Here is a 23,737-nt window from a genome sequence, read left to right on the forward strand (position 1 = left end):
CAACCCCAGCCGGGCGCTGCAATGGGATGGGACGCACACACTGGGGTTTTCACCTCTCTTTGCTGCCCAGCAGCCCCCAAACCAACAAGAGGCAGGTCATGCAGCTGCACGAGGGGAGCTAAGGGATGCGGAGCAGCAGGGATGGGCTGCGGGACGCGGGTCGGCAGCGCCCGCCGGCCCGGCCCGCGGCCCCGCGTACCGTCGGTCCCGGGGGGCGGGGGAAGCAGCAGCGCCCCACTCGGGCCTACCTTCATGGACACGTACACATGGTGGCTGTAAACTTGTTCAAAACAATAACTTAAACAGAAAAATCAAGAGGYTGGAAAGAAAAAARGGAAGAAAGAAAACGCGGAGGGGAGGATGCTGGTGGCCGCCTCGCTAGCTCCCTGGCTGGCCCAGGAGAGCTGCAGTGACGTGAGCGGCRCAGAGCTAAGGGAGATTTGGTTTGTGCCTCGGAGGGGTCTTTGGTCAAAGGCAAAGCCCGTTTTGGAGCGGGATGAGGGCAGCGGGGCAGCCTCGGGCTGCAGAGCGGTGTCTGCTGCCGCCCCGGGCGCGCGGAGGGGCCGGGAGCGAGCGCCGAGCGCTGTTCCCGGCCCGTGAGCCACGAGGCGCCGGGAGCAACGCGGGGCCGGTGGAGACACCTAGCGAGGCGAGCGCGGAGAACAGGGGCGGCCGGGCAGCGGGCGAGCCCTGCGCCAGCCGCCTCGGAGCTCTGCGCGTTTCGGGGCTGGGAAGAGCCGGTGCAGGGGCCGCGGAGCTGCCGCGCTGCACAACGGGGTGCTGCAGAGGGGAGGCAGGGAGGAGGCGCTCGTGCCGGCCGGGGCAGCGAGCCGGGAGACGCTCCATTCCCCCAGGAGACGCTGGGCACACGCCGCTCCCAGCCCGTGCTGCCGGCGCTGGAATTGTGCGGCATCGCCACCCGGCTCAGCTTTTCTCAGGGATGCGGAGGGACGGGTGCAGCAAGGAAAAGGCTCAAAACCAGGAGCATCTGCCCCTTACTGCAACCCGGAGCAAATCCTCTCCAAACCACCCAAGTCCCACTGGGACGGCCCGGCCAGCCGGAGCGCGTYCCCTCAGCACCACCTCCGAGCCCCCGGCCCACAGACGGAAAAAAGGGGTCCAAGAAGCAGGAATGCCCCTGGCCGGGGGCATCGACACCGCGGCCCCTGCAGCACCGGGGAGCCCGGCCGGCGGGAGCCACAAGCGCCAGCGATGGAAGAAAAGAGCAGGGAGAAGAGGGGTGTTTGGTTGTGTCGTTCTCATTATTAACATTTCTTTTTGGCATTATACCATCTGTTCACCTGAACTACGGACCTAGAAATCTTTTGGTATCTTCCCATCCGGATGCACATGCACAGGAAAAAAAAGAAAAAAAAAAAAAAAAAAAGGAAAACAAAACAGAGGGAACCAAAGAGCTCAGGCTGGGGTGGTCATGGCTGATTTGGGAAGGATGGGGCGGCACAGGAGGTCAGCATCACCCCGAGGTGGCATGTGGGGAGCTGGGCAAGGGCTGCTCGCAAGGTGCCCCACGTGCTCAGCACGCGCCCCCGGAGCCATTCCCGCAGCTTCGGAGACAGAGGAAGCGGGAGCCTTTCCCTGGACTCGCCACTGCCTGGCCTCTCCGGCGCTTCACAGTATGGAGAYGTCGCCCTCCGCGCTCGTGACGGCGAGAAGCGGCTTGAGCTGTGGCGTGTTCAACCGCGCCGCCGCCTCCCCCGGCACCGCAGGGGACAGGGACGGYGGCAAACACAAGTTGGCTCTTCCGGGCTCCAAGCGCTCCAGCGATGCGTCGGGAAGGCATCTTGTTCCAGCCACGACGCGAAGGCGTCGTCCCCGTTTCTGCTGTTTTTCCCCCCAAAGCTGCCGTCCAGCTGACGGGAGGCAGCGGGCGGGAAGGGGTGAAGACTCCTCCTAGTGCAAAACCCCCTTGGGCAGGAGGCGCGGGGGGTCCTGCCATCGCATTCCCTCCAAGCGCTGCCGGTGCCCAGGGCAGATCCTGGAGCTGCCTCTTCCTGGGCACGGTCCAATGCCCACCACAATACTGCTGGGGGAGCCAGCACGGAGGATCCAGGGATGCCGGGAAGGAAGGAGGGACAACGCTGGACAGAAACAACCTACCATCCTCGTCCACCACTCAGTCACTATCCACGGGGAAAGAAAAAGTTCAGCTCTTGGGCTTGCGGATCTCTGCGTGGCACCCGAGGCAGGAATCTGTTGGCGCCCAGGACGCGGGCAGTGGGGAGGAGGAGGAGGGACGTGCCGTCAGCAACAGGTCACCCCAAGGAAACCCTTTTGCTCTGTGGAAGTGCCTTTAAAAAGAGGTTAACGCCGGAGGTCACCTGGAGGAGGTGGGAGCCGCTGCGGGGGCTCCGGCCGCGGAGGGAGGGAAGCGCTCGCCCCTCGGGCAGGACGACGGTGGGGAGGAGGACAACGGGGTCCTTAGGACAAGTCTTCCACCGGCAGCTCCTCCTCCAGGTCCCTGTCGTCGGGAATGGTCACATTCTGGTTGGCGGCGGCCATGAGGGAGACGGGCCTGCTGTCGTCTTCGGCCTCGGCGGGCTCCTCCTTCACGTGCACGGGATGGCTGCCGGGGGGAAGCGCGAGGGGCCTCAGGCTCCACCGAGGTGCCCCCGGAGCCGCCGCGGCCGTGTCCCTTGTCCCCCGCTCACCTGTACTGCTGCGGGGAGAGGCGCGGGCTGCTGCTGCCGTTGCTGTTCACCTGCTCCACGGTGCTGCTCACGTCGTCGTGGCCCACGTGCAGGAGGCCGCTGGCCGAGCCCGTGTTCAGCATCGTGGGGCTGTTCAGCAGCGGGAAGTTGCTCTCCGCCAAGGCGGCCTGCRAGGAGGAGCGGCGGTCACGGCTCGCGCGGAGCCCGCGGCTCGAACGGGGGACGCGCGGGCAGAGGCTGCCGAAGGGCCTCACCTGGTAGCTGGCGTTAAGTGCTCCGTACCCAAGTCCCGAAATCATGTTTTTGACCAAAGTCGGGCTCCTGCGGGAGACAGGGGGTGCAATGGGGCTYGTGCCGCGGCGCTCCGGCCAGCCCGGCCCCTGCGAGCAGGGAAACAGGAGGAGATGGAGCTGCCATGGCCCCACCTTGGGCCTTCCCTGCTGAGGTGTCCATGGTGGGGAGAGAGACCCCAAGGAGCATTGGGAAGTGCTAAGGGTGGCATAGCAGCAGCAAGGGGACCAYGGGTGCTGTGGAAGAGGAGGGCTCCTGATGGCCATGCTCAGTCCGGATGGGCTCCCGGGAGCAGCCGGAGAGCCAGGCCGGGCGCTCAGACACATCCCCACGGGAGAGCAGGACCTACCCGGTCATCTTTGGTGGCCTTCGCTTTTGGTACTCGTGCTCGTCGACGGTCCACACGGCGCCCTTGACGTTCTCCACGCGCACAAAGCACTTGTGCAGGCTCAGGTTGTGGCGCACGGCGTTCTGCGGGCAGAGCGGGCACGGCTGCAGCCTGGTCCCACCACCCCATCCGAGCCCTCCTGATGCCACCATCCTGCGGGAACGGAGCCCGGACAGGGAGCAGCAGCCACACACCCACCCCTACCGGCCACCAGCTCTCCATGGTAGTGGGGCTGCGAGACAAGGTCTGCGTGTCCTAAACTCCCCAGGGAAGGGACAAGGCCCACGGCTGTCCCAGCAAACTGAGCTGAGCCTGGGACCAAGCGGGACAAGGGAAGGAGCCGCCGCGGCTCGTTGGGAGATGCCAGGCGAAGCCAGCAGCTCTTTCTTCCCTTTTCTCCTTCCTTCCCCCCTCCCTTTTTGGTCCATTCCCTCCCTTTCTTCTTGACGTCGCCCATCTTTACATTTCTAAATGTAAAATAAAGAGACGCACACGTAGGCAGACAGCGCAGCCCCGAGAGATACCGGCTCCCTTTTCCCCTTCCAACTCCCTGCCATTTGCTACTGCCCCTATTTCATTACCAATTTTAATTTGCCTCTAATTAAATCCTGTGTATTTTTCCGACTCACTTGCTAATCCATGAGGGAGGCAGGAGGCTGGAGTGGAATCTCTCCGAGCTATAATTACAAAGGGCCTAATCACGCCGGGGCTCTGCCTTTGAATAAATTTCCTTGCATTAAGGTTCTCAGATTCTCTGCCTTGCAAATGAGAATGACCCCAATTTCAGGAAGTTGGCCTCGGAGGGGCTTTTTTTTTCCAGCTTTTTTTTTTTTTTTTTTTTTTCCCCAAGTCCTGATTCGTGATGAGAGACTAATTCGTTACGCTAAAACATTAACAGCAATTTGAAAGGTCGAACGGGGGCTGTATAAACAAAGGAGCTGGCCAAGACAACAAGGCGAAAGGAGACACAAGGACTGGGCCACCCCTAAGGTGGGAAAGTGTTAAGAGTTCCTGGAAACTCATCAAATTGGGCTGCTCCCCCGTGCCCAAACACACACTTTGGTTTGTAACGTAGGGGCAGAAGCAAAGCGAGCCGGGTTCCCTGCCCAGGACCCCGTGCAGGTTGTGCTGCGTGCCCAGCGCAAGGGCCAGCGCCAAGACCCAGCGTGGGGACACTGCAGAGGGCTCTGGGGACAACCAACCATGGGGACACTYTGCAGAGGGCTCYRGKGACAACCAACCATGGGGACACTCTGCAGAGGGCTCYRGGGACAACCAACCATGGGGACACTCTGCAGAGGGCTCTGGGGACGTTCCCCTTCCTGGTGCAAAGGGGTTGGGGCAACATGAAGGCTAAACCAACTTGTGGCCACGGTGCATGGGCAGCTGCGGATATGGGCAAGTCCTGGGGGGACACGCAGGCTCTGAGCTGACCCAGGGTGCTCTCTCACCGCTAGGTTTTTCCATTCCTGCCTCTCCAAAGTGTCTCCCAAAGCACTCAAGGAAGGAGGGAAAGCTCTGGGCACTGTGCCYGCAGATGGACCGGCCTCTCCGTACTCGCATGGGGAGGCACCAGCCGGASAAACGTCCCGAGGAGACAGAAACCAAAAAGGCACCCTGGGCAATAGCAAGGCCAAAGCTGCCCAGCCCTTGCACGGGTGGCTGCAAACCCTCCGCGGCCACCGGGCTCCTCGATGTGACTCAGACGTGCGGAGGGTCCCCGGGGCCGGGCAGCGCTCCCACCCCGCGCGGCTCCGGCGGCTCCCTTGGATGCGGCTGTTGGATTTCGACAGCTGTTTGCTCAGCACGGGCCGTGGCTCCTCTGTTTGCTTCTCCTCTTTGCCTTTTCTAATGGTGTTTGCTCTGGGCCCCTGGCCCCGCTCCCCCTGCCCTGCCCTGCCCTGCTGGGGAGCGCAGCGGCCCCCGGCCTCGCACCAAAGGGCAGGGAAACCGGGACAGAAACGCGCTATTTTATTCCTATGTATCCCCCCTGTTGCCTTTCCCCAAAAAAATGGGCTTTGGAAACAGCAAATCCAAGGGGAATCACGAGCAGGGGCCTTTCCCAGTCCCCTCCCAACCCTTTTGGGCAGGAAAAAGCAAAGAGCAGCAAAAAAGAAGAGGAAAGGGTTGGGGAAGCTCCACTCTGAGACTTTGCAACCTCAGCTAAGCCACCAAAAAAAAAAAAAAAAAAAAAAAAAAAAAAAAAAAGGGAAAAAAAACCAAATACTTATTCTTTTCATCTAATAAAAAAGAAGGAGAAAAGGCAGTTTTCAGCAGTGGGTGCTACTTCATTCTGCAGATGGGGAAAGCGAGGCGCCAAATACTTATTCTTTTCATCTAATAAAAAAGAAGGAGAAAAGGCAGTTTTCAGCAGTGGGTGCTACTTCATTCTGCAGATGGGGAAAGCGAGGCGCGGAGCGGGGACAGGGCTCCTGGCTCCATTCCCGCTCCAGCGCGACGCTCCCGTTGCAATACTGCCCGTGTGCCGTGAGGGGGACTCCAGACCAAGGCAGGGTCCCGTCCCCGGCGCTCGGAGCCGCAACAGCCGCTCTGGAAGAAGCGGCTCCTTCCAACCCTCACCACGCGCTGGGGCCCCTCTGGCCTCTTGTTTGTCTGAGGTGGGTTTGGGGGTTGCTTTTATCTGCTTCTAACTTTTAAACTTGCATTTCTCCTTTCCTGCCTTGCTTGCCGCTATCTGGAGCCGAAGGAAGTTGTGCTGGAGCAAACACATGCAGCAGGAAACAATAAATAAAACCTGGTTGGGGCTATAACTCCTCCTTTCACAACTATCCCTTTCATCTGAGCTTTTTTTTTTTTTCTCTCAGATTTGGCAATTTTGAAATAAAGGAGAACAGAGAAGTGTCCTGCACAGTGGCCCTGGAAAGCTAATGCGGAGGTGCTGAACAGCAGCCTTCACTCTCCATTATCCACATATGTCTCTCAAAAATGGCAAAAWAAGGACCTTGAAAATCAAGATCAGCCCCCAGACCTCCCGGTCCCTTCGCATATGAATGTGTCCCTCTTGCTGGTGCCCCCAAGGTGCAGGAAAAGCCAGAACCGCGAGGCTCCGTGACGGYCCCTTGCAGGGACTGCTGCAAGATGAAAGCCCTTGCACAGGGCATGCAAGAGGTGATAGGGAAAGGAGGCTCTTTAGGGATGGAAGATAAACCCAGGATACCCCGCAGCATCCTAGAAACCTCATCCAGCAGCTCGCGCTCCCCTTCCCCTCCTCCTGGAGGAGCATCCGCTGCCTCGCGCTGGCTCCCAAGCCGTGGCCACAGCGTCTTGCAGCTCGGCAGAGGCAGCTCTGATTTGCTGCGCGCAGCGACACCAGCCCCCGGGTTATCATTAACCTTATTTGCTATTTCGAGTGTCTCGCTTTTCTCTTTTACCCTTCTCCCGGTGCGGAGACGTGCTGGCTCCGSTCCAGCCCCAGCTCCCGGCTGCAGGAAGGCGCCAGCTGCTGCAGCGCAGCCTTGGCAGGCCAGGCCATGTCCCACCAACCTCCCCAAGCCGCCCTGAATTCCACAGGTGCCCTTCAGGGCTAAAATGTTTGCATTTACCCGCAAAACCCTCTCCCGCGTCCCCCAGGAGCTTTGCTCAGAGCTGTGTGTTTGGCGGGTCATGCCTGGGTGAGACACTGGGAGGAGGAAGGATGCTGGCACGGTGGTGGCCAAAGATCCTGCCACCATCTCCAGGCCAGCAGCATCCCGCCTTGGCAGCTCCTTTAGCCTCACTCAGGCATCTGGAGCGCTCGGGATGCCAGAGTGCCAAGGGCGCACTCAGCGCCAGGTCCCTGGGCCCGTCCCCGCGGCGCGGAGCCGGCTCTACCTTCCAGGTGGCCGTGTTCCTCCTGAAGTAGGCGAACATCCGCGTGAACCAGTTATAGATTTCGTTCAACGTTAGCTGCCTGTCTGGGGTCTCAAGGATGGCCTGGRAAATAGGAAAGGGGGGGAAAAAAACAGACGAGAGGATTACCCGGAAAGCCCAAACTTGCCGGCCCAACGAGGGACCGAACTGCAGAGCAAGGGGAAAACTCACCTGCCGGATGAGCGAGGCGTACGTGAAGGGCGGCCGCACATCGGCGTTTTTGTAGAACTCGTGATTCTGTGCAAGTTCTGCGGAGAAGAGGAAGAGGACGGGGAGATGAAGGCAGGCGCTCCAGCACGCGGCCACGGGGCGGCCGTCCCCTGAGCTCACCTGAAGATATCGGCGTGCAGAACTTGTCCGAGTTTCTCCTGCGGATGGGCCCCACGTTGTGTAAAGTGGAAGAGCTGATGACGGAGGGGCCCTGGCGCAGGGGGGTGATGGGGGCGGTGGCGGAGGTGGGCGGGTGAGGTAAGCCGTCGGGAAAGGTGTCGGAAGTGCTCTTGGAAAGGCTGGCACTGGAGACCAGGTTCAGCTGCAGGGAGAGAGCAGCGCGGGTGGGCAAGGGGAGCCGGGYGCCGGCGGGGCCGGCGCCGAGGAGTCGGGCGAGGGCAGGGAGGCCAACGCACATGGGCGCTTACAGGCTGGCTGAACGGCTTCGGCTCCGACGGTCGCATGTGCAGGTGGGCCATCATGGCCTGCAGCCGCTCGCTCTCCTTCGCCAGCTGCCCGGGGGAAGCACGAGAGAGGTGGAGCGGTGGAGGCACCACAGGGACGCCCCAACCTGGGCGCATGCATCAGCCATCCGTCCATCCACACTTCCATCTGTCCTTCCTTCCTTCCTTCTTTTCCTTCCTTCCTTCTTTTCCTTCCTTCCTTCCTTCCTTCCTTCCTTCCTCTCTCTGCCTATCCATTCCTTCATCTGTTCTTCCATCCATCCATTCTTCCATCCATCTGTCCTTCCATCCATCCATTCTTTCACCCACCCATTCTTTCACCCATCCATCCCTCTATCCATTCTTTCATCCATCCTTCCATCCATTCATGTCCATCCATCCTTCCATCCATTCATGTCCATCCATTCTTCCTTCCTTCCTTCCTTCCATCCATCCATCCATCCATCCATCCATCCATCCATCCATCCATCCATCTGTCCTGCCATCTGCCCTTCTGTTCATCTGTGCATCCTTCCATCTGTCTTTCCACCCACCCATCCATCCCTCCATCCATCCCTCCATCCATCCATCCATCCCCGGGACGCGCCACATTGCTGTAATTGCGCCCCGCTCCCCACGCGTTGACTCCCCCGGGTGCGGGCAAGGGTGAAATATTGGCCGTGGCACCGGGGCGGCGCGTGAGCGCGGCGCGGGCGATGGGAGCTGACACCCGCGGCCGCCGCCAGCCGAAGGGGTTAACGGCGCGGGGCCGGGCGCGAGCCGGGCGCTCTGCGCGGGGCTCGGCGCTCGCTCGCGCGGCCGCGCTCATTAGAGCTGACAGCTCTCCCCTCGTGACGCGGCCGCACCGCGCCGGCACAGCGGGAGCTCGCGCTCCAAACTTTCTAATTGCTCGCTCGGGTGGCAGGCCCCGCTCGTGGCGCGCGGCCCTTCTGCTAGCCCTTCAGGTTTCTTTTTTTCCTTCCCCCCTTTCCCCTTCCCCTCCCTCCCTCTTTAAGCTCCAGTAATTGCTTTCAACCTTTCGCTTTAGCGAGCGCTGGGGACCGGGCTGTGAGCACACGGTTTGACTCGGTGGCTTTGCAGTCTCCCCATGCACTGCTGGCAGGGGCCCCTCCGGCTTCATCCCGGGTTATTTCCACCCCTGGCAGCTTCCAACGCTGCCTGTCCTGTCCCACTGACCTGTCCAGGGACCTTTTCCCTCCAAAGTTCTGGCAAAACCTCTGTGGCTTCCCATTTTTCCCTCCCTTCCCTATTAACCAAGCTAGGCCAGGCACTTCGGGGAGCCAGCGATGRTGGGAAAGGCACTATTTAAAGAGCGAGATTTCCAAAAATAGGCACCTCGAGTTAGACTCCAAAGGCCGTACTTAGTCACCTACATAAGTGGCCTGATTTGCGCAGCACTGCCAGTCCCAGCGCTCGCAGCCGGAGGAGGCTGGCGCGCTGCGAGCGCGTCCCGCGTCCCCACTGCGGCAGCCCGGGCACCCCAGGGCCCGCGGGGAGCGCGCGGCGCCGCCGCCGTCCTCGGGGCTCTGCTCCCACCCACCTGTATTTCCAGCTGCTGAACCACTTGCATCTGCACGCGACACTGCGCCGTGCTCCGGTCATCGAGCGCGTGCTCCGTGTTGAGGTGTCTGCAGGGGAAGAGRGGGCAGGTTTCGTGCCGGGGTGCACCAGAAATGCACCCTAGTCCCGGGGATACACTTGGGACCAGCTCCGGCTCGTGGGGACATGGGGGGCCGCTCGCCTGAAGCGCTCCAGCCCATGGGGGGCTTCCTGCCTGAAGCGCCCCAGCACTGGGTCCCCTGCACTTGAGGACACGGGGACAGCACTGGGGGTGCTCGAGAGCAGCAGCCAGTTCATTAAACTCCCAGAGAAATCCTGCTTCGGAGCGGGACCCACCAGACCAGCGGAGCAGGTTCCCAGGACAAAGGCAGCCTTATGCAGCTTTATTTACACCCGCTCCGGAAGGCCCTGCGGGCAGGGGCTGCATTTCCAGGGTGCTCCTTGCAAACACGAGCACGCCAGGTCTCTGCCATCCTCCCTCCTTGGGAGGCCTTGKTGGGGATGCAAAGGGCCACGCGAGCAGGTCGTGCACGTCCCTGCACACCCCGAGCTGCGGCGCGTGCTGCCCACGTGCCCGGGGCAGTCACTGCACTGAACCACATGTGTGCATTGCTTGCAAGTTCCCAGCCTGGCACCCCAGGAGGGCCCATTCCTTGAGGGCAAGAGCTCTTCCCCGCGGGGAAACCCAGGGGACAGCGAGGTGGGAATAGCGACTGCCCAGCGCCTCTGGATGCTCTCAGCTCCCAGCAAGAGCAGGATGTTTGTGCAGAGACATCCCAGGAGAGGCTGTGCAGGGAACGTCCACCGCAGCGGTGCTGGACACGCACAGCACCAGGAGGCTCCCTGGGCAGCCGGTTTGCGAAAAAGATCCAGCCCCGACTTGCAAAAACAAGTTAGGTAACCGGGCCCGGCTGCCAAGGCCGCGCGTGCGCGAGCCGCCCCGGCGGCAGCCCCGCGCTCCCAGCAACTGGGAAAACTGCAGGATTTGCGACGCTTCCCAAGCCTGGCTGTTCATGTGCCCCGTGCCATGCAAACGTGCCGGCAGCCCCGAGGAGAGGCCTTATCCAGGCTCCCGCAGCGACCCAGCGGCAGGGAAAGGGGCCGGCAGGAGCCTGACTCATTAGCACGTCYGGTAGCCACCAGACAACGCTGCCCGGCCTCGCCAGCCGCCCTTCGGCGCCACCTCCTCCTCCTCAGCCAGGCCTGCTTGGGCAGTGCCTGGCTCCGGCATGGTCTTCCCTTGGGATAAACCTGCTCCTGCAGCTGGAGCCCATCCCGCACCCSCTGGCTCTGCCCATTGCCGCTGGCRAGGATGAAGGCTGGCGAGGATGAAGGCTGGTGAGGACGAAGGCTGCGCATGGCAGCGTCCATCACCCGCCTCGGTGCAGCCAGAGCCAAGCGCGCGGCACCCGGTGCCTCGCGGCCCCAACTCCCCCAACGGCTGCTCGGAGCAGGGACGCGGCAAGCGAGGCAGGGGGAAAAGCGGGAAGAAAAGAAAGCCCGTCAGTTCCTTCTGATGTCTTTGCTAAAAATCCCGGCTACAAAGAGATCTAATTGCAAATGAACTAATTAAGTAAACCTCTGACGAAGCGTGAAAACAATTTGTTTGACCCTGACGCTGGCGGAGGGCTCGCAGACAGCGGAGTTAATCAGTCAGCGCCAGAGCCCACGAGCGGTGTCAGCGGCGGCCGCGCTGCCATCTGTCTCCTCCTCTCCCCGCGCTGCCGCTGCCTCTCCCGCCTGCATCCTCCTCCTCCTCCTCCTCCTCCCGCGCACCCGTGTCCCCACTTCCCCGGCGGACACCTACTTGACGAACTGCCCCAGGTCCTCGCAGAGGGTTTCACAGCCGGGCCACTTGCACTCGCCGTGGCCGTAGAGCGGGTGCGAGCCGGGCGCGTCCTCGTGGGAAGAGCTGCAAGGCAGGACAGGGGCCTGTCCTGTCAGCCCTTCGTGGCGCCGTCCCGGGGCGCTCCCGCGGGTGCCCCCGCTCCGCGGTGGCACCTACCTGTCTCTTCGCGGCGTGTGCATGGCGCTCTGGCCATTGGGCAGAGAGTGATGGGGAATGGGGGGCGAGACCTTGGCGGCCGGAAACGAGGTAGAGTTGGAGGTGTTGGTGGAGAGGTCGAGGCCCTCTTGCTTGATGCTGTCCTCGACGGGCTGGCTGGCGGTGACCTCCTTCCAGAGCTGCTGGAGGTCCGAGGGGCACACGGCTGCGGCGAGGGAGGCAGAACGCCCCGCGGTGAGCAGGGAGCGCGGCCCCGCGCCCGCGTGCACCCCCGGAGCCTGCGGCGAGCGCGGCGCAGCGCAGCTCCCTGCCGGCCCTGGCCTCTCCCAGCCCTCGGAGCGGCAACCGCGGCTCCGCCGACGTCCCCCCGTCCCCCCTGCGCAGCAGGCGAGCCCCGAACTCCAGCAAGCGCGTGCTAAGCGTGCAGCTAAGCCTGTTCCTAGGAGGAACGAGCAGCTCGGCTATTTTAGGAGYGGCGCTTGCTGCCGAGCGCCGCTGCCAAGCCCGAGCCCCCGCGCTTACCTTGGGGGAGGCTCTGCAGCGGGACGGAGGCCTGGCCCGGCTGGAGGCTCACGAGCCCTTGTCGCTGCAGGTTTAACAGGTGCTGCTGCTGGAGCTGCTGCATCTGCAGGAGCTGCTGCTGGAAGGCCAGCTGCTTGTTCCCGAGCGGCTGCTGGGAAGCGGAAGGGGGAAGCGAAGCCGCGTTATTGCTCGCGACAGCAGCCGCGGGAGGCAGCGCCGGGGCCTCCCTCCGCAGGCCGCGCCGCCTGCTCCGCTCGCCGCCGTGCCAGGCGGAGGCTTTGATCTCTCGGAAGAGGAGGGGAAGCGAGAGAGGAAAAGGAGAAAAAAAAAGAAAAGAACAGGGAAGTGCGCGAGCGCGCGGAGCCGGGCGCTGCCTGCAGCGAACACCGCGGGYGGCAGCCGGGGGCTGCGCCGCGCCGGGGCTCGGAAGCGCATGCCGAGTGCCCGGCACCACGGCCCAGCGCCCGGAAAGGGCAGCCTCGTGCCAGCCGAGAAATGCCCTTAATAGCCCCAAAATGACCATGTCGAGATGCCCATTCTCGCTGGGGAGGGCACAAACCCCCAATCCGCGGCTCCGAACCCGTCCCTGCTGCTGGGTCCCCCCAGCCAAGGCTCTGGCAGCCTCCCCCAGAGCCGGCTGCACCGCAGCTACCCCTCAACTAGTTAGGCAGGACCCATCCCTGGGGAGGCTCCAGGAAATCCATGAGAATTAACTGAAGGGGAGAGAATTCAATTAGGGACGGGGAAGGGCAGCTGCTAAGGGGCGAGGGGAGCTGCTGGGGCCGCCGCTCTCGTTAGCGGGGTGGCTCCGTAACCCCTTGAGTGCCGCTGCGTGCTGGGACACGGGGTGCCGGGCGCGTGCCTACGTGCTCGGTGTTGGCCCTTTTGGGGCGAGCGTTTGAGTGCAAATGCTCTGCAGAGAGGCACATCCCGCACAGGGATTTGCAACCCGCAGCAGTGCGGCGCAGCAAGCTCTGATCCCCTGGGCATGGGGCATCTTCCCGCTGACGCCACGGAGCAGCTCCGGAGAGCAGGGAGGCTACCTTGCAAACTTGCAAGGGGCTACCCGGGGCTACCTTGCAAACTTGCTGCAACTCCAGGTGGATTCTCAGCCCTCTTCAGGGCACAGCGAGTGTTTAAAGCCCCCAGGAGCTGCCTCCAGGGCCAGATCCTCTCTGCCTCCTCCCAGGCCTTGGCCACTCCGCAGTAAAKGCGCCTCTCAAAGCTCCTTCCTCAAAAGCCTTGCACCCTCCCCACTCTCCAGCACTCGCTGCACCAAGAGGATGTCCCTGGGGACACCCCAGAGGCAGCTCCACCACCCCATCTTCCTCTGGACACCTCCACGCTCACAGTGACCGCAGCAYGAACAGAAGCGACGAAGCCCAAACCTTATCCGTGTGCAAATAAAAATCTGAAACTGCAGAATCATTCCCCATCCCGCCCCTGCCGGTGCCTGGCACCCATCAGCTGCACAGGGAGGGGATGCCGTCTTTGGTCCCCACGTCCCCGCGTGGCTCCCGTGGCGGGGGGCTTGGAGGGGCCGGGGGGGCCGGTGCCTTAACGCGCTTTGCCCACACTCCTGCATTAGCCGCAGCTGAGCGGGTGCAGCGCGCGGGGTAAGAGGCGCCGTCACTTTGATTTATGAGCACATCAGGAGGAGTTTCGGCGTGACACTCGGGACTGACAGGAGCAGTTCATTAAGCTGACGCCGGGGTTGCTTGCCAGGCAGGGCCCCCGCGCGCTGCCCCCCTTGCCGGCCCCGCTGGACACGGGGGAGGCTGCCACCGAGGGGGGGAGGAGGAGGAGGAGGGGGAGGAAGGGCCCCTTGGCGAGCACAAAGAGCACCCACACACAGCAGGCACCTTTCCCCAGCCCGGCTCCCGCTGCTGCCGTAGGGAGGACGAGCAGCTGAGGGGATGTTCCAGCCATGGGACCTGGGCRCCAGGGCGCGGGACCGGCCAAGCCATCCCGCCAGCACCCAAGTTTCACCCTCTGCCAGCACGTGGGATGTGGCCGGGCTTTGCTCGGCTGGGGTTTCCTCCCTGCACAACAGGGCAGAAGCCTCTAGGAAGGGTGGCAGGATGCCTGGTGGTTGTCCCCAACCTGTCCCCATGTGGCCACTCCCTCTGCCCGGGTGGGCAGCTCCTGGCCAGGATGCATGCAAATCCCATCCCGCATCCTCTGGGACAGGACGCGCTCCAGCACAGGCTTCTGCCATGTTCCCATCCTCCTCCCTCCCACTTCTCTGGCTCTTCTGCTCTGGGGACTCTCCAACGGTCGGGAACAAAATCCCACCATAGGTCTGTCCAGAGGAACCGACATGAGCTGGGCATGAAGATGCTGAAGATGTCCCAGCTATTCCTGGCTCCGCAGCGGGAAATGACGCCATCGTGGCAGGCACTCAATGCTCCCATTTGCTCTGACCATCCTTTAGGGGTTTCATCAAAATTAATATGTGCTTTTAACTTTCTTAGCACCACCTTGGCTGGAGCTTCACGCTACCAGAGCCGTGGCCGGGAGGGCAGCCCGTGAGGAAGCTCAGATCTGTGTCCATGCAAGCACACGTGGCTGCTCCCGCTCCCGGCGCTGGCTCTGATAAAACCTGACCCCTGCGCAAAGCGAGCCCGCATGGAAAGCCAGGCTCAAAGTCTACGGAAGGCTGCAGTGGGCGCCGGCCCCGCAGGGCTGCGCCCCAAGCTGAGCACGTGCTCGGCCTCCAAATTCCAACCTCCTCCTCCAACCCCAAATGCTCCAAGCAGCAAAAGCACTGGACAAATCCAGCACACGCAGAGGCCTTTCGGGAAGCACGGCTGCACGGAAAAGCCCCCAGCGCTGCCCTGCACCTGGATGGGTCCCGGGGCAGGAAACAAAACAGGAGCGAGGGTGATGTCCGAGTGCTGCCCCTTCCCTGCCACGTGTCGGGGCCGGCCCGGAGCCACGACCGGGCCACGGGCAGCGTTTTGCTGAGACAGCCACCACACCGAGGCGGCTGCTCATGAGAGAAACGGCAATAAAACCTGTTGTGTAAATGCACTTATGCCAGGCTGAWGTCATCCTAGCAGCACAAACACCTCGCTGCTCACGCAACGGCCCCCCCAGCAAAGGGTCTGTCCCGGCAAAATGCCACCAGGCTCACCGTGGCGGCCAGCACCAGCCCTRGCCTGAGCCTCTCCCTGCTCAGACACTCAAAAGGGTTTTGCTGGAGCCGGGGTGATTTTGCACAGTGCGTTGGTTGCGTCAGATCTGCTTTTCCTGGTGCAAAAAAGGCCTCTGTGGGGTTTCTACCCGACCTGCTCACGGGTGCTGCTGTGCAGCTGGATGGGCTCGGCAAGGGCTAAGCTGGCCCCTCTCTGCCCCAAAAGGCCTTTCCTTAAGGATTCCCCACCCAGAGCAAGACTAAAGGGCTTTTTTCCCCCTTCCTGAAGCCATTGCAGAGGTCAGACTCCATCAGTGTTTGCTCATGCCCCACCTGCACATCCATGCACGGCACCAAGGGTCCAGCACCACTGAAGCCACCGGGACGGGGAGCTCCCAAGGCGCATCCAGGCCTCGCGCACACCCCGTTTTGTGCTGTTCCCTCCTTTCACCGTGATCCAGATGGGATCGCAGCCCGCGGGACCCGGTGGGATGAGCTCACCTCTTTGGGTTGCTGCTTTCCGGCTTGCTGCTGTGTCAATAGCTGCAGGTGAAGTTGCTCCTGTTGCTTCTTGTAATATTCCTGGAACTGGGAGGGAGAAAGCAGGCCAGGTTTAGCAGTGGAAATATCCGCTCGGCTCTCACTGCCTAGCGTAAGCCCCTGCCCTGCGCCCTCTTTGCTGCTGGTTCCRCTAGCTCCGGGAGTCCCAGGATTCTGGGAGATTCGAGCGGAAAAGCATCTGCCCAGAGCCTTCAGGGCTGCAGAACGAAACTTGGGATCACGYTCCTGGAGGCGCCTAAGGGCTCCGGATCCTCACAGGGAAGCAAGAAAGGAACCCCGAAGGGCACAGCCCGCTGCTGCCCTTTGCTTTCGGCCATTCCCGGCTCCCCGGAGCCCGGGTATGACGCGTGTGTGCTGGGCTTGCTCCCAGTGCAGCCACCCCGGCCGCTCCGAGGGCGGAGGGAATCCGGCGAGGGCAGATTTGGGGCACAGCTGGTAACCCTCGTGGCACCTCGCTTTTGGTGCCAGGGAAAGGGAGGCTAACGGGGCCGGCCCCGGGGCGGCTTCACTGCAAGGCAGCAGAGATCTCCCCAAAGGGCTCCCAGGGAGGCAGCGCCGGGACGTGCCGGGGGGGACGGCAGCTCTCGCCCCGGCCCCGCTAAATAAACTGTGGGTGATGGATGTGCTGCGTGCGGGCGGGGGCTGCGGGGAGGTCAGCGGCCTCCCTCCCGCCTCCCTCGGCGCAGGGAGACACCGGCTCCTCCGGAATGCCCCTGCAGATGCCGGGAAGCCTTTATCAGCTCGGGGCTGACAGCGCTGACAGCAGCAACTTTGCTTTTTGTGCCGGCCGACAGGTTTGGAAAGGCTCCGTGTTTACCCCAAAGCCAATCAAAGCCGGGTCCTTGCGCCTCGGCCGCGGGAACATTGGGTCAGGGGTGAGAGGTGTGATGTTTGGTTTTCTTCTGGTGGAGAATGCGAGCTATTCCGGCCTGGGTTGTTTAATTTGCAGTCAAACGTGTTTCTTTATCCGGCTCCAGAGCGGCTCAGAGCAGGACCCACCCAGGGTAGTGTTTACCCTTTGTTCTTTCCCTGGGGCCAACCTTGAATCCTTATCGGCGTGTTTGGAGTAAACAGGTACGGGAGGCAGGAGGAAGGGTGGGGAGGGTGATGCTTGCGGCATCAGCATCGCTCCTTCCCCGGCCGGGCTGTTTACCTAAGCAGCCTGTTTTGCTTCGTAGTTTAGAGGTTTTTTTTCTTCCCTTTTTTTTTCTTTCCTCCCTCTCTGCTCCTCTTTCCCTTGTAGATTCTTCTGGAAAGTGGCTGGACTCAAGGTTGGCCCCAAAAGCTCCCCAAAAGCTGAAAGCAGCAGCCCCAAACGTCCCTGGTGCCAGGGCTCGCTCCGTGCTGAGCTGCCAAGCCGCGTGGCGAGCGGGGCTGTGCGGTGCTGCAAGCACGGCCGGGCTTTACACGGCATCCCTCAGCATGGCACAGGCTGATCCCCAGGRAAACAGAGGAGGGAAAAGCCGGGTGCGTCGCAGGCAAAGAGCACCTCTCACCGCGCGCGGCGGCCGTACCTGTTGCAGCATTATGGCCTGCTGCTGCTGCAGGAGGGCCTGGAGCTGGGGCGGCGAGAGGATCTGCTGCATCTGCTGCGGCGTGATCATCTGCGGGGACATCATGGCCACGGACACGGGCACCTGCRGACGGCAGCGACAYGTCACRTCCCGCGGGGACAAACCCGCCACGCGGCGCCCGCCGGCCCCGCGGACAGGGGAGAAGGGGGGAGATGGCGATGGGAGGGAGAAGGGGTCAGTCCTTGATCCTGGAGACGGCCCCGGGCTGCCGGCACGCAGAGCGGGATGATGGAGGTAGGTCGGGGGCTACTGCTTTTTCCCTGCTTGGAATGCAGCTCAGCAGCGGGAATTGGAGAACTGGCAGCACAGGGAGCATTCTCATCCATGGCAAAGCAGGGCAAAGCCTCTGGAGTGCAGGGAGGTACCCAAGCCCAGCGCTCGGAGGAGCCGAGCAGGGAGGAAGAGGCTGACGGCTTTTCCATCGGCACATCCAAGCTTTTGCCTCCGGCTGACCCTGGCAAGGCCGGAATCACCGTGCTGAGGCAGGGAAGGTGAGGAACACTTGCCAACCCCCGCAGCGTGTATGATGCACAGGGGAATGTGCCAAGTGATGGATCCCAGGGCGCAGAACCTATCCCAGGACCCACCCCAGGCCAAACTCTCCCAATCGGACCCCCACAGCCTCCAAGAGGCYGAGGGGAAGATCCCCGCGCGCTGCCCCCTCCGCGGCGGGTGCCCCAGCACGCCGGCCTTCAAGGGCGATAGCAGAGGCTTATCTGTTTGCTCAGGCATTTTGCTGCGGGGAGGTGTCGCAAGTGGTCCCGGCCTCATTTGCTGCGGCCGATCCCACCCCAGCGGCCTCCTTGCCCGGTTATTTATTAATTGCAGGGCGCCCGCGCCCAAGGCTGCCCGGGGGCACCCGCACCTGGAGCCGGGGGAAGCGGCCCCGGGGACGGCACCGTCCGCAGGGCAGGCCGCGACATCGGCCGCCTTCCCGGCCACCGCAAGCCCAGGAGAAGCGCGAGGCTCCCCGGGACAGACGCCAGCTCCCGCCAGCTGTGCTGGGAACACCGGCAACATCTGGGGGGCTCCCAAGTGCCCCAGGGCGCCGGGAGCAGCCCGCCCGCTTCCCTCGGCCCATTCCTCCGCTCCCAGCGCGCAGGGAATGAGAGCCCCTAATTAATTGCTCATCTGCATCCAGCCCCCCCGCCCCGGCCGGCCGCCTCCCCGCCCCCACGCGCGGCCGCTCCTCCGCGTTTGCCGGCATTTTCCAATCGGAGGCACTCTAATTACCGGAGAGTTATAACACCTTCCATTTCTCGCCCAGCGGACTGACACCCTGTCAAGAGCAAAGAGAATTGCCAGAGGTTTTGACAACACTAATTGCCCCTATAATCTAAAAACACAAAGGAGAGGCGATTAGTCGAGAGGGCCCCAGCTCTCGATCCGACACGAGGTTTTCACAATGTTACAAGAAAACAAAAGCGACGCTTTTTAGAGTTTGATGGCTGCTAACAAAAGCAGAATTATATTTTCATACAACCTTTGTGTGCATTAAATGGCTCGCTCCCCGCGCGCGCCGGGATGCCACGCTGACGTGGGGAAGCGGCTCCTCGAGGAACCCGCGGCTCCTCGTGCCGGCCGGGAGCTGCCGATTCCACCATCCGGGATAAACCYGGCTTGGTCGTTTCCCAGTTACGAGCCTGGCTGCCTGCTTTGCGGAACAGCTGGAGCCTTCTCCAGCATCCAGCACCGAACCCAAAACAGCCCAAATGAGCCCCAATGCGGTGCAGGAGGAGCCCTGTGGAGACCACCGTGCCTGGCACCCAACCAGGATCTTTTCAAACGCTCCTTCTCCCCGGCGCTGCAATTCCTCCCTGCAGCATCATCCCCGGGCACGCCTGGGATTTGTCACCGGGAGCACGGGCTGCTTCTCTCCAAGAAGGGCCCGCGCGTGTGTCATGAGCTGGCATCCGCCGGCGAGCGAGTTGCAGCAGGGCTTGACTCACGCCTTGGCCTCCTGCCACCCCGCAAAACTGCTTACTAACAGCTTTGGCTGTCGAACAGAAAGCCTTGACGCCGGATCTGCGCGCTGCGAGCCCCATCTCGAGGGGCTGATTTTCCAGGCTGTCTTGGTTGTAATCCCTCCGCGTTGCAGGATGGAGCGGTCGGGGAGGGGGCGGATAAGCAGGCGGTGGGTGGAAAACAAGCCGGGTATTAAAGGGGAATCTCGGCATTCCAGGGAGCATGGAGCAGCTCTGCCCAAGCCAGCTGAGCGGAGCGGGGTTTGGCCGGGCGGAACGCAGCCGGGCTCGGAGCAACGCGGCGGGGTTTGCTCTTAACGGGAAGCAGATTTCAGGGAATGTGACGTCCCCTCTGCCCGGGAGTTCACAACGTCCGGCTGCTCCTGGGAGGAGACAGGATTCCCAAACTTGGAGCTGAGGACACCAGTGGCGCCTTCACGATGCAACACGGGACTGGGCTCTCCAGATCCCAGGAGGGAGCCGGCGGCTCGCTCAGCATCCAGGCCCCCCCGCGCTCACCTCCGGCTCCAACACGAGCCGTTACTCACGCGTGGCACTTTCCCAAGGAGCTGGCCGCGCTCCCACGGGAGGCTGGGGCGGTTATACGGGAATAAAGCCTCCTGCAAGCTCAGCTCCGCACCTAAAACCCGGCTCCCGACCTGCTGCCGCGCTGTCCACACCGCCCTYGCTGCCTTGCTCGCGCCGAGCGAGCGGCTCCCCTCCAGACCCACAAAAAGGACCTGGCGCCACCCCCCTGGCTCCGCGCACCTGCAAGGGTGCTGGGCGCCCAGCAAAGGCTGCCCGGGCTCGGCAGCCTCGCGAGGCCGTCGCAGCGGGCGCGAGCAGGGCACAAGCTCACGGCAAGCGCGCRGCCGCCGGAGCCGCGCCTGCCCGCGGAGGGAAGGAGCAGGGCTCCTATTGATCYGTCTTCATTACCCATTTCACGCAAGTTTCAAATCAACAAAATACACTTTTCCGCTCCAGCGGCCTCCCCGCCAGGGCACACAAAAGAAAAGCAATTTCCCGCAGTTTGCTCCCAACTCCTCTCCCTTCCCTCGGTGCCCGTCATCCCCGCTCCCTTCGCGGAGACTCCTCGACTGCAGCGAGTTGCCTTCCCCAGCTGTGCTGGGATCCCCCATTCCTGCTGTGGGAAGGGAAAAGCCAYGAAACTCCCTAACACCCGACGATTCGGCGGGTCCTGCAGCCTCCAAGCGGCACCAAGAGCGGGGTCCAGGGCCGAGCACGCCGGAGAGAGAAGCGCTGCGCAAGTCGCGAGCAGCGCGAAGCCTCCGGTGCAACAGCAACCATCGCTACGAGTTTGTAATCGCTCTGAAGTTGCAGAAAAAAAAAAAAAGTGCTTTAAATCCAGGTGTTTTTTGTTGTTGTTTTCTCTCTCCTTAGGCAGCTGGAACTGGAGGGCTGTCTGTGAGACTGTCYTCACGCAGCTACCCCGCCTGGGACACAGTTTCCTACCCAAAGCGGTGATGGCCGCGGAGCTCCGCAGCGCCCTGCTTGGGGCTCAGGAGCCGCTTTGCTCGYATTCCCGCGGCACTATCCGGACCCGGCGCGGCTGGAGCCGCTTGCTCCACGCGCGCCGGCAGCTGTGGAAGCAGCGGGAACGTCRTGGTGCTTCCCGCTTCCCAGCCAGGACCCCAGTGCTCCTGCAAACCTGCCCTCGGCCAGGACGCAAGAGGGAAGCTCAGAAGCTGCTTCTCCCAAGCAAGGGGGCTGCACACCTCGGCCGCTGCCCTGGGGCATCATCGGCAGCCCCTCATTCCTGCAAAACGCCCCCAAATTGGCCATTCTGCCACTGCAGAGTCCGCAGGCTGCCGGGCACCTGCACCCGTGCAGGACGAGCCCGCCAGGGCGATGGCCGCGGGGGCCCCACGCTCCCCAGCTGCCGGGATTCGGGAACGCCGCATTCCCTGTGCCGCACTCCCCCTCCCTGGGTGGAATCCGCGTCGAGGAGGATGCAGCCTTCCTCCTCCTCCTCCTTGTCCTCCCCCTACAGCGGCGCAGCCGTCCTGGCCAGTCTCATCCACACCACTCCGCCGTTAGATAAACTTCCTTTCAAAGGAGCCTGCTTAATCCCTATCTCCCCGCGGCGGGATCRCGCTCCAGCTGCCGGCGCGGGCCGGGGGGAGGCCGCTGAGTTATGAGCTATTTCTGACTCACGTCTGCCACTTTCACAAGTTCCTTTGCAACACATAAGGGAGGAGGAGGAGGAGGGAGCGGGGAGAGGAAGGCAGCCCGAGTTAACTCTGGAAAAGCCGGCCACGTGGCTGGGAAGACACAGAGCGCAGGGCAGGGAAGCGGTGGCGAGGAGAGCAGGACGCCCTTTACCGGAATCTGACTTCACTCTTTCTGCCTTTGTTCTTCCGAGAGATTTTCCATGCACTGACTGCGCTTCCTTCCTGCGGCTGCGCTTGGACCCGGCTGGGCCGCGGCCCGGCCGCTGCCCGCGCGGGCGCAGGAGGGGACAGCAGGGACAGCAGCGCCCCAGGAACAGCCCCAGTGGCCCCGCTCCAGAGCCCGGCGGTGGGAAAGGCCAGCGGGATCGGCGGGATCCTGCAGCCCACTGTTTCTGCACTGGAGATGCAGCTCCACAGTTCACACCCTAACAGTGGTCAATGGGGGACGCAGGAAAGAGCCGACGGCAGCTGGCAGAGCCGGTCAAAGCCCCYGGTGCCCCCGCTGCGTCCCGGAGAGCGGGGTGAGGAAGAGGGTGGGCGAGGAAGGCAGCTCTACTGGCATGGGCAGGACCTCCCGCTTGCAGAGAGCTTGGGCTAATTACTTCCCTTTGTTAATTAAGCCCACGTGGCTCTAATAAGGTAACCTGCTGTTCTCCGATAAATTTAATTAGCCTGAAGGGAGAGCCCCTCCGCATGGCTATTTAAATTGTCGCTTCCCATTCACTTGGGCTTTGTGTCTTTCCTCCCTCCTCTGTGCTCTCCAGGTCCCTTTGCTTCCCTCCTTCCATCCATCCTGTCTGCCCCCTTCCTTTCAGGACAAAGTGGCCAGGGAGCAAAGGGAAGGTCCCCATGGGGAGCAGGACACACTGCACCCCGGATCCGTCTTTCCCAGGATAACTCCCACCACTGAAGCCCAGTGTCTGCTGCAGAAAACACCTGGGCATGAGGTGAATCCCATCCTGGTGCCAGCACCGATGGCATCGGGGCGTTTTAAGGGCCCCTCCTGGCCCCATCCGCAACCCTGCTGGGGCAAAGCCGAAGGCGAGGGATGCGGAGGGAGCTAAGGAAAAGCTGCAGGGGGAATCTGGCTGGCCGGGAGCTACGGAAAAGCTGCAAGGGGCCTGTGGGCGGCCGGGCGCGCGTGCTGGCCTCACCTGCACCGCGGGCTGCTTGGTGTCATTGGGGCCGGGCGAGCTGAGCCCCGCGGCCTGCTGCAGCAGGAACTGTCGAGCCACCTGGAGAGCCTGCAAAAGAGACACAGCGGGTGGGCAGCGCGCGGGCACCGGCCCCCAGCCGGCTCTGCTGCTTCCCGAGCCCTCGGGATTAGCGGGGAGCCTCCCCGCTGCGCCAAAGGCCTGTGCACAACCTCCCACAGATCACGCAGGGCTAAAATTCTCCAAGATTTGGCCCATTTCCATCACCCTTTATCACCTCCATCCCCTTTGCAAGCAGCGCTGCCAGCAGATGCAACCAAAGGAGTCGCGGCTACCGCCGGAGCTCGTCCTTCCGAGCGCTCCCGCGGAGCCGCCGCACGGCGCGCGGGGTTTTCCTCCTGCCGCTGACAACCCACATGCCTGGAGCCACAGCGTGTATTTAATTATACAGCTGATTGTCACATTGTAGCACCAGGAGTCCCCGTCGCCAGCCGGGATTTTGGTCGCGCGCCGCGCGGTTTCCGCCCTGCGCTAACAGCTCGGTGCGGCTGACAGCGTTCCCGGCCGTGCCAAAGTTTAGCAGCGCTGGCGAGTGCCCYGAGGTGCAGCCTGCTGCTTTTGATGATAGTTTCCTTAGCACGCGCTGGTTTGCAAAGGGTCTTGCCTGAAGGAGGGAGCTGTCATGCAAAAGGGGRAAAAAAAAACAACGTAAATGGTCAAAAAAACGGGCGTCAGTGCAAGCCGCTAGCTGATGTGAGCAGCACGGCAGCAGCCTCCTGCAAACGTGGAATTGGCGAGAACCCTGCAAGGAGGTGCTGAGGAGAGAGCAACAAGTGCGGGCAGCGAGCTGCAAGCCCCGGGGACAGGGAGCCGCACGGGGGGGCCCCGCGGCTGCTGCTCCAGCTGAGCCTCCTCGGGCGCTCCCTGCTTGCGCTTCCCGAGCAGCCCTCTGTGCGCAYGGGGTTGCTCCCGCTTCCCCCTTTCGGGGAGGGCTGTGCACAACAAAGTCATTGTGGCGCTGCCGGCACGACGGGTTTTTATTGCGGCGCGGAGCCGGCGGGGGGGCCGGGGGCGCCGGGTCAGCGCCCAGCTTGGCGGTGCTGCAAACAGCATGTGGGTTCCCCGAGCTGTCAACACCCCGGCCGTAAATCACCGCGCCGGCTTCCAGGCGGCGGCG

At 62.7% G+C, this 23,737-nt stretch overlaps 1 protein-coding gene across 5 annotated transcripts in view; it reads right to left on the minus strand.

Annotated features, from left to right (window-relative positions):
* Nucleotides 1-1,611: 1,611 nt before the first annotated feature.
* The window catches only part of FOXP4 (forkhead box P4), a 29,573-nt gene continuing 7,447 nt past the window's right edge, over nucleotides 1,612-23,737 (minus strand). Inside the window, exons 2-16 of one of the 5 annotated variants that reach the window (XM_026053152.1) lie at nucleotides 22,561-22,650; nucleotides 17,191-17,313; nucleotides 15,617-15,703; nucleotides 11,980-12,127; nucleotides 11,458-11,662; nucleotides 11,260-11,364; nucleotides 9,433-9,520; nucleotides 7,857-7,940; nucleotides 7,549-7,750; nucleotides 7,390-7,466; nucleotides 7,180-7,281; nucleotides 3,310-3,431; nucleotides 2,924-2,990; nucleotides 2,670-2,836; nucleotides 1,612-2,584 (exon numbers count right to left, since the gene is read on the minus strand). In XM_026053152.1, coding sequence (XP_025908937.1) covers nucleotides 2,440-2,584; nucleotides 2,670-2,836; nucleotides 2,924-2,990; nucleotides 3,310-3,431; nucleotides 7,180-7,281; nucleotides 7,390-7,466; nucleotides 7,549-7,750; nucleotides 7,857-7,940; nucleotides 9,433-9,520; nucleotides 11,260-11,364; nucleotides 11,458-11,662; nucleotides 11,980-12,127; nucleotides 15,617-15,703; nucleotides 17,191-17,313; nucleotides 22,561-22,650 — 1,812 coding nt within the window. In that variant the 3' untranslated portion in view covers nucleotides 1,612-2,439. Of the gene's footprint in view, nucleotides 2,585-2,669; nucleotides 2,837-2,923; nucleotides 2,991-3,309; nucleotides 3,432-7,179; nucleotides 7,282-7,389; nucleotides 7,467-7,548; nucleotides 7,751-7,844; nucleotides 7,941-9,432; nucleotides 9,521-11,259; nucleotides 11,365-11,457; nucleotides 11,663-11,979; nucleotides 12,131-15,616; nucleotides 15,704-17,190; nucleotides 17,314-22,560; nucleotides 22,651-23,737 lie in introns of all 5 variants that reach the window. The other 4 variants (XM_026053155.1, XM_026053153.1, XM_026053156.1 and 1 more) reach the window with 4 other exon arrangements.

Source organism: Nothoprocta perdicaria, unplaced genomic scaffold (genome assembly GCF_003342845.1).
Source record: "Nothoprocta perdicaria isolate Ctin4 unplaced genomic scaffold, notPer1 scaffold_97, whole genome shotgun sequence".
NCBI classification, from domain to species: domain Eukaryota; kingdom Metazoa; phylum Chordata; class Aves; order Tinamiformes; family Tinamidae; genus Nothoprocta; species Nothoprocta perdicaria.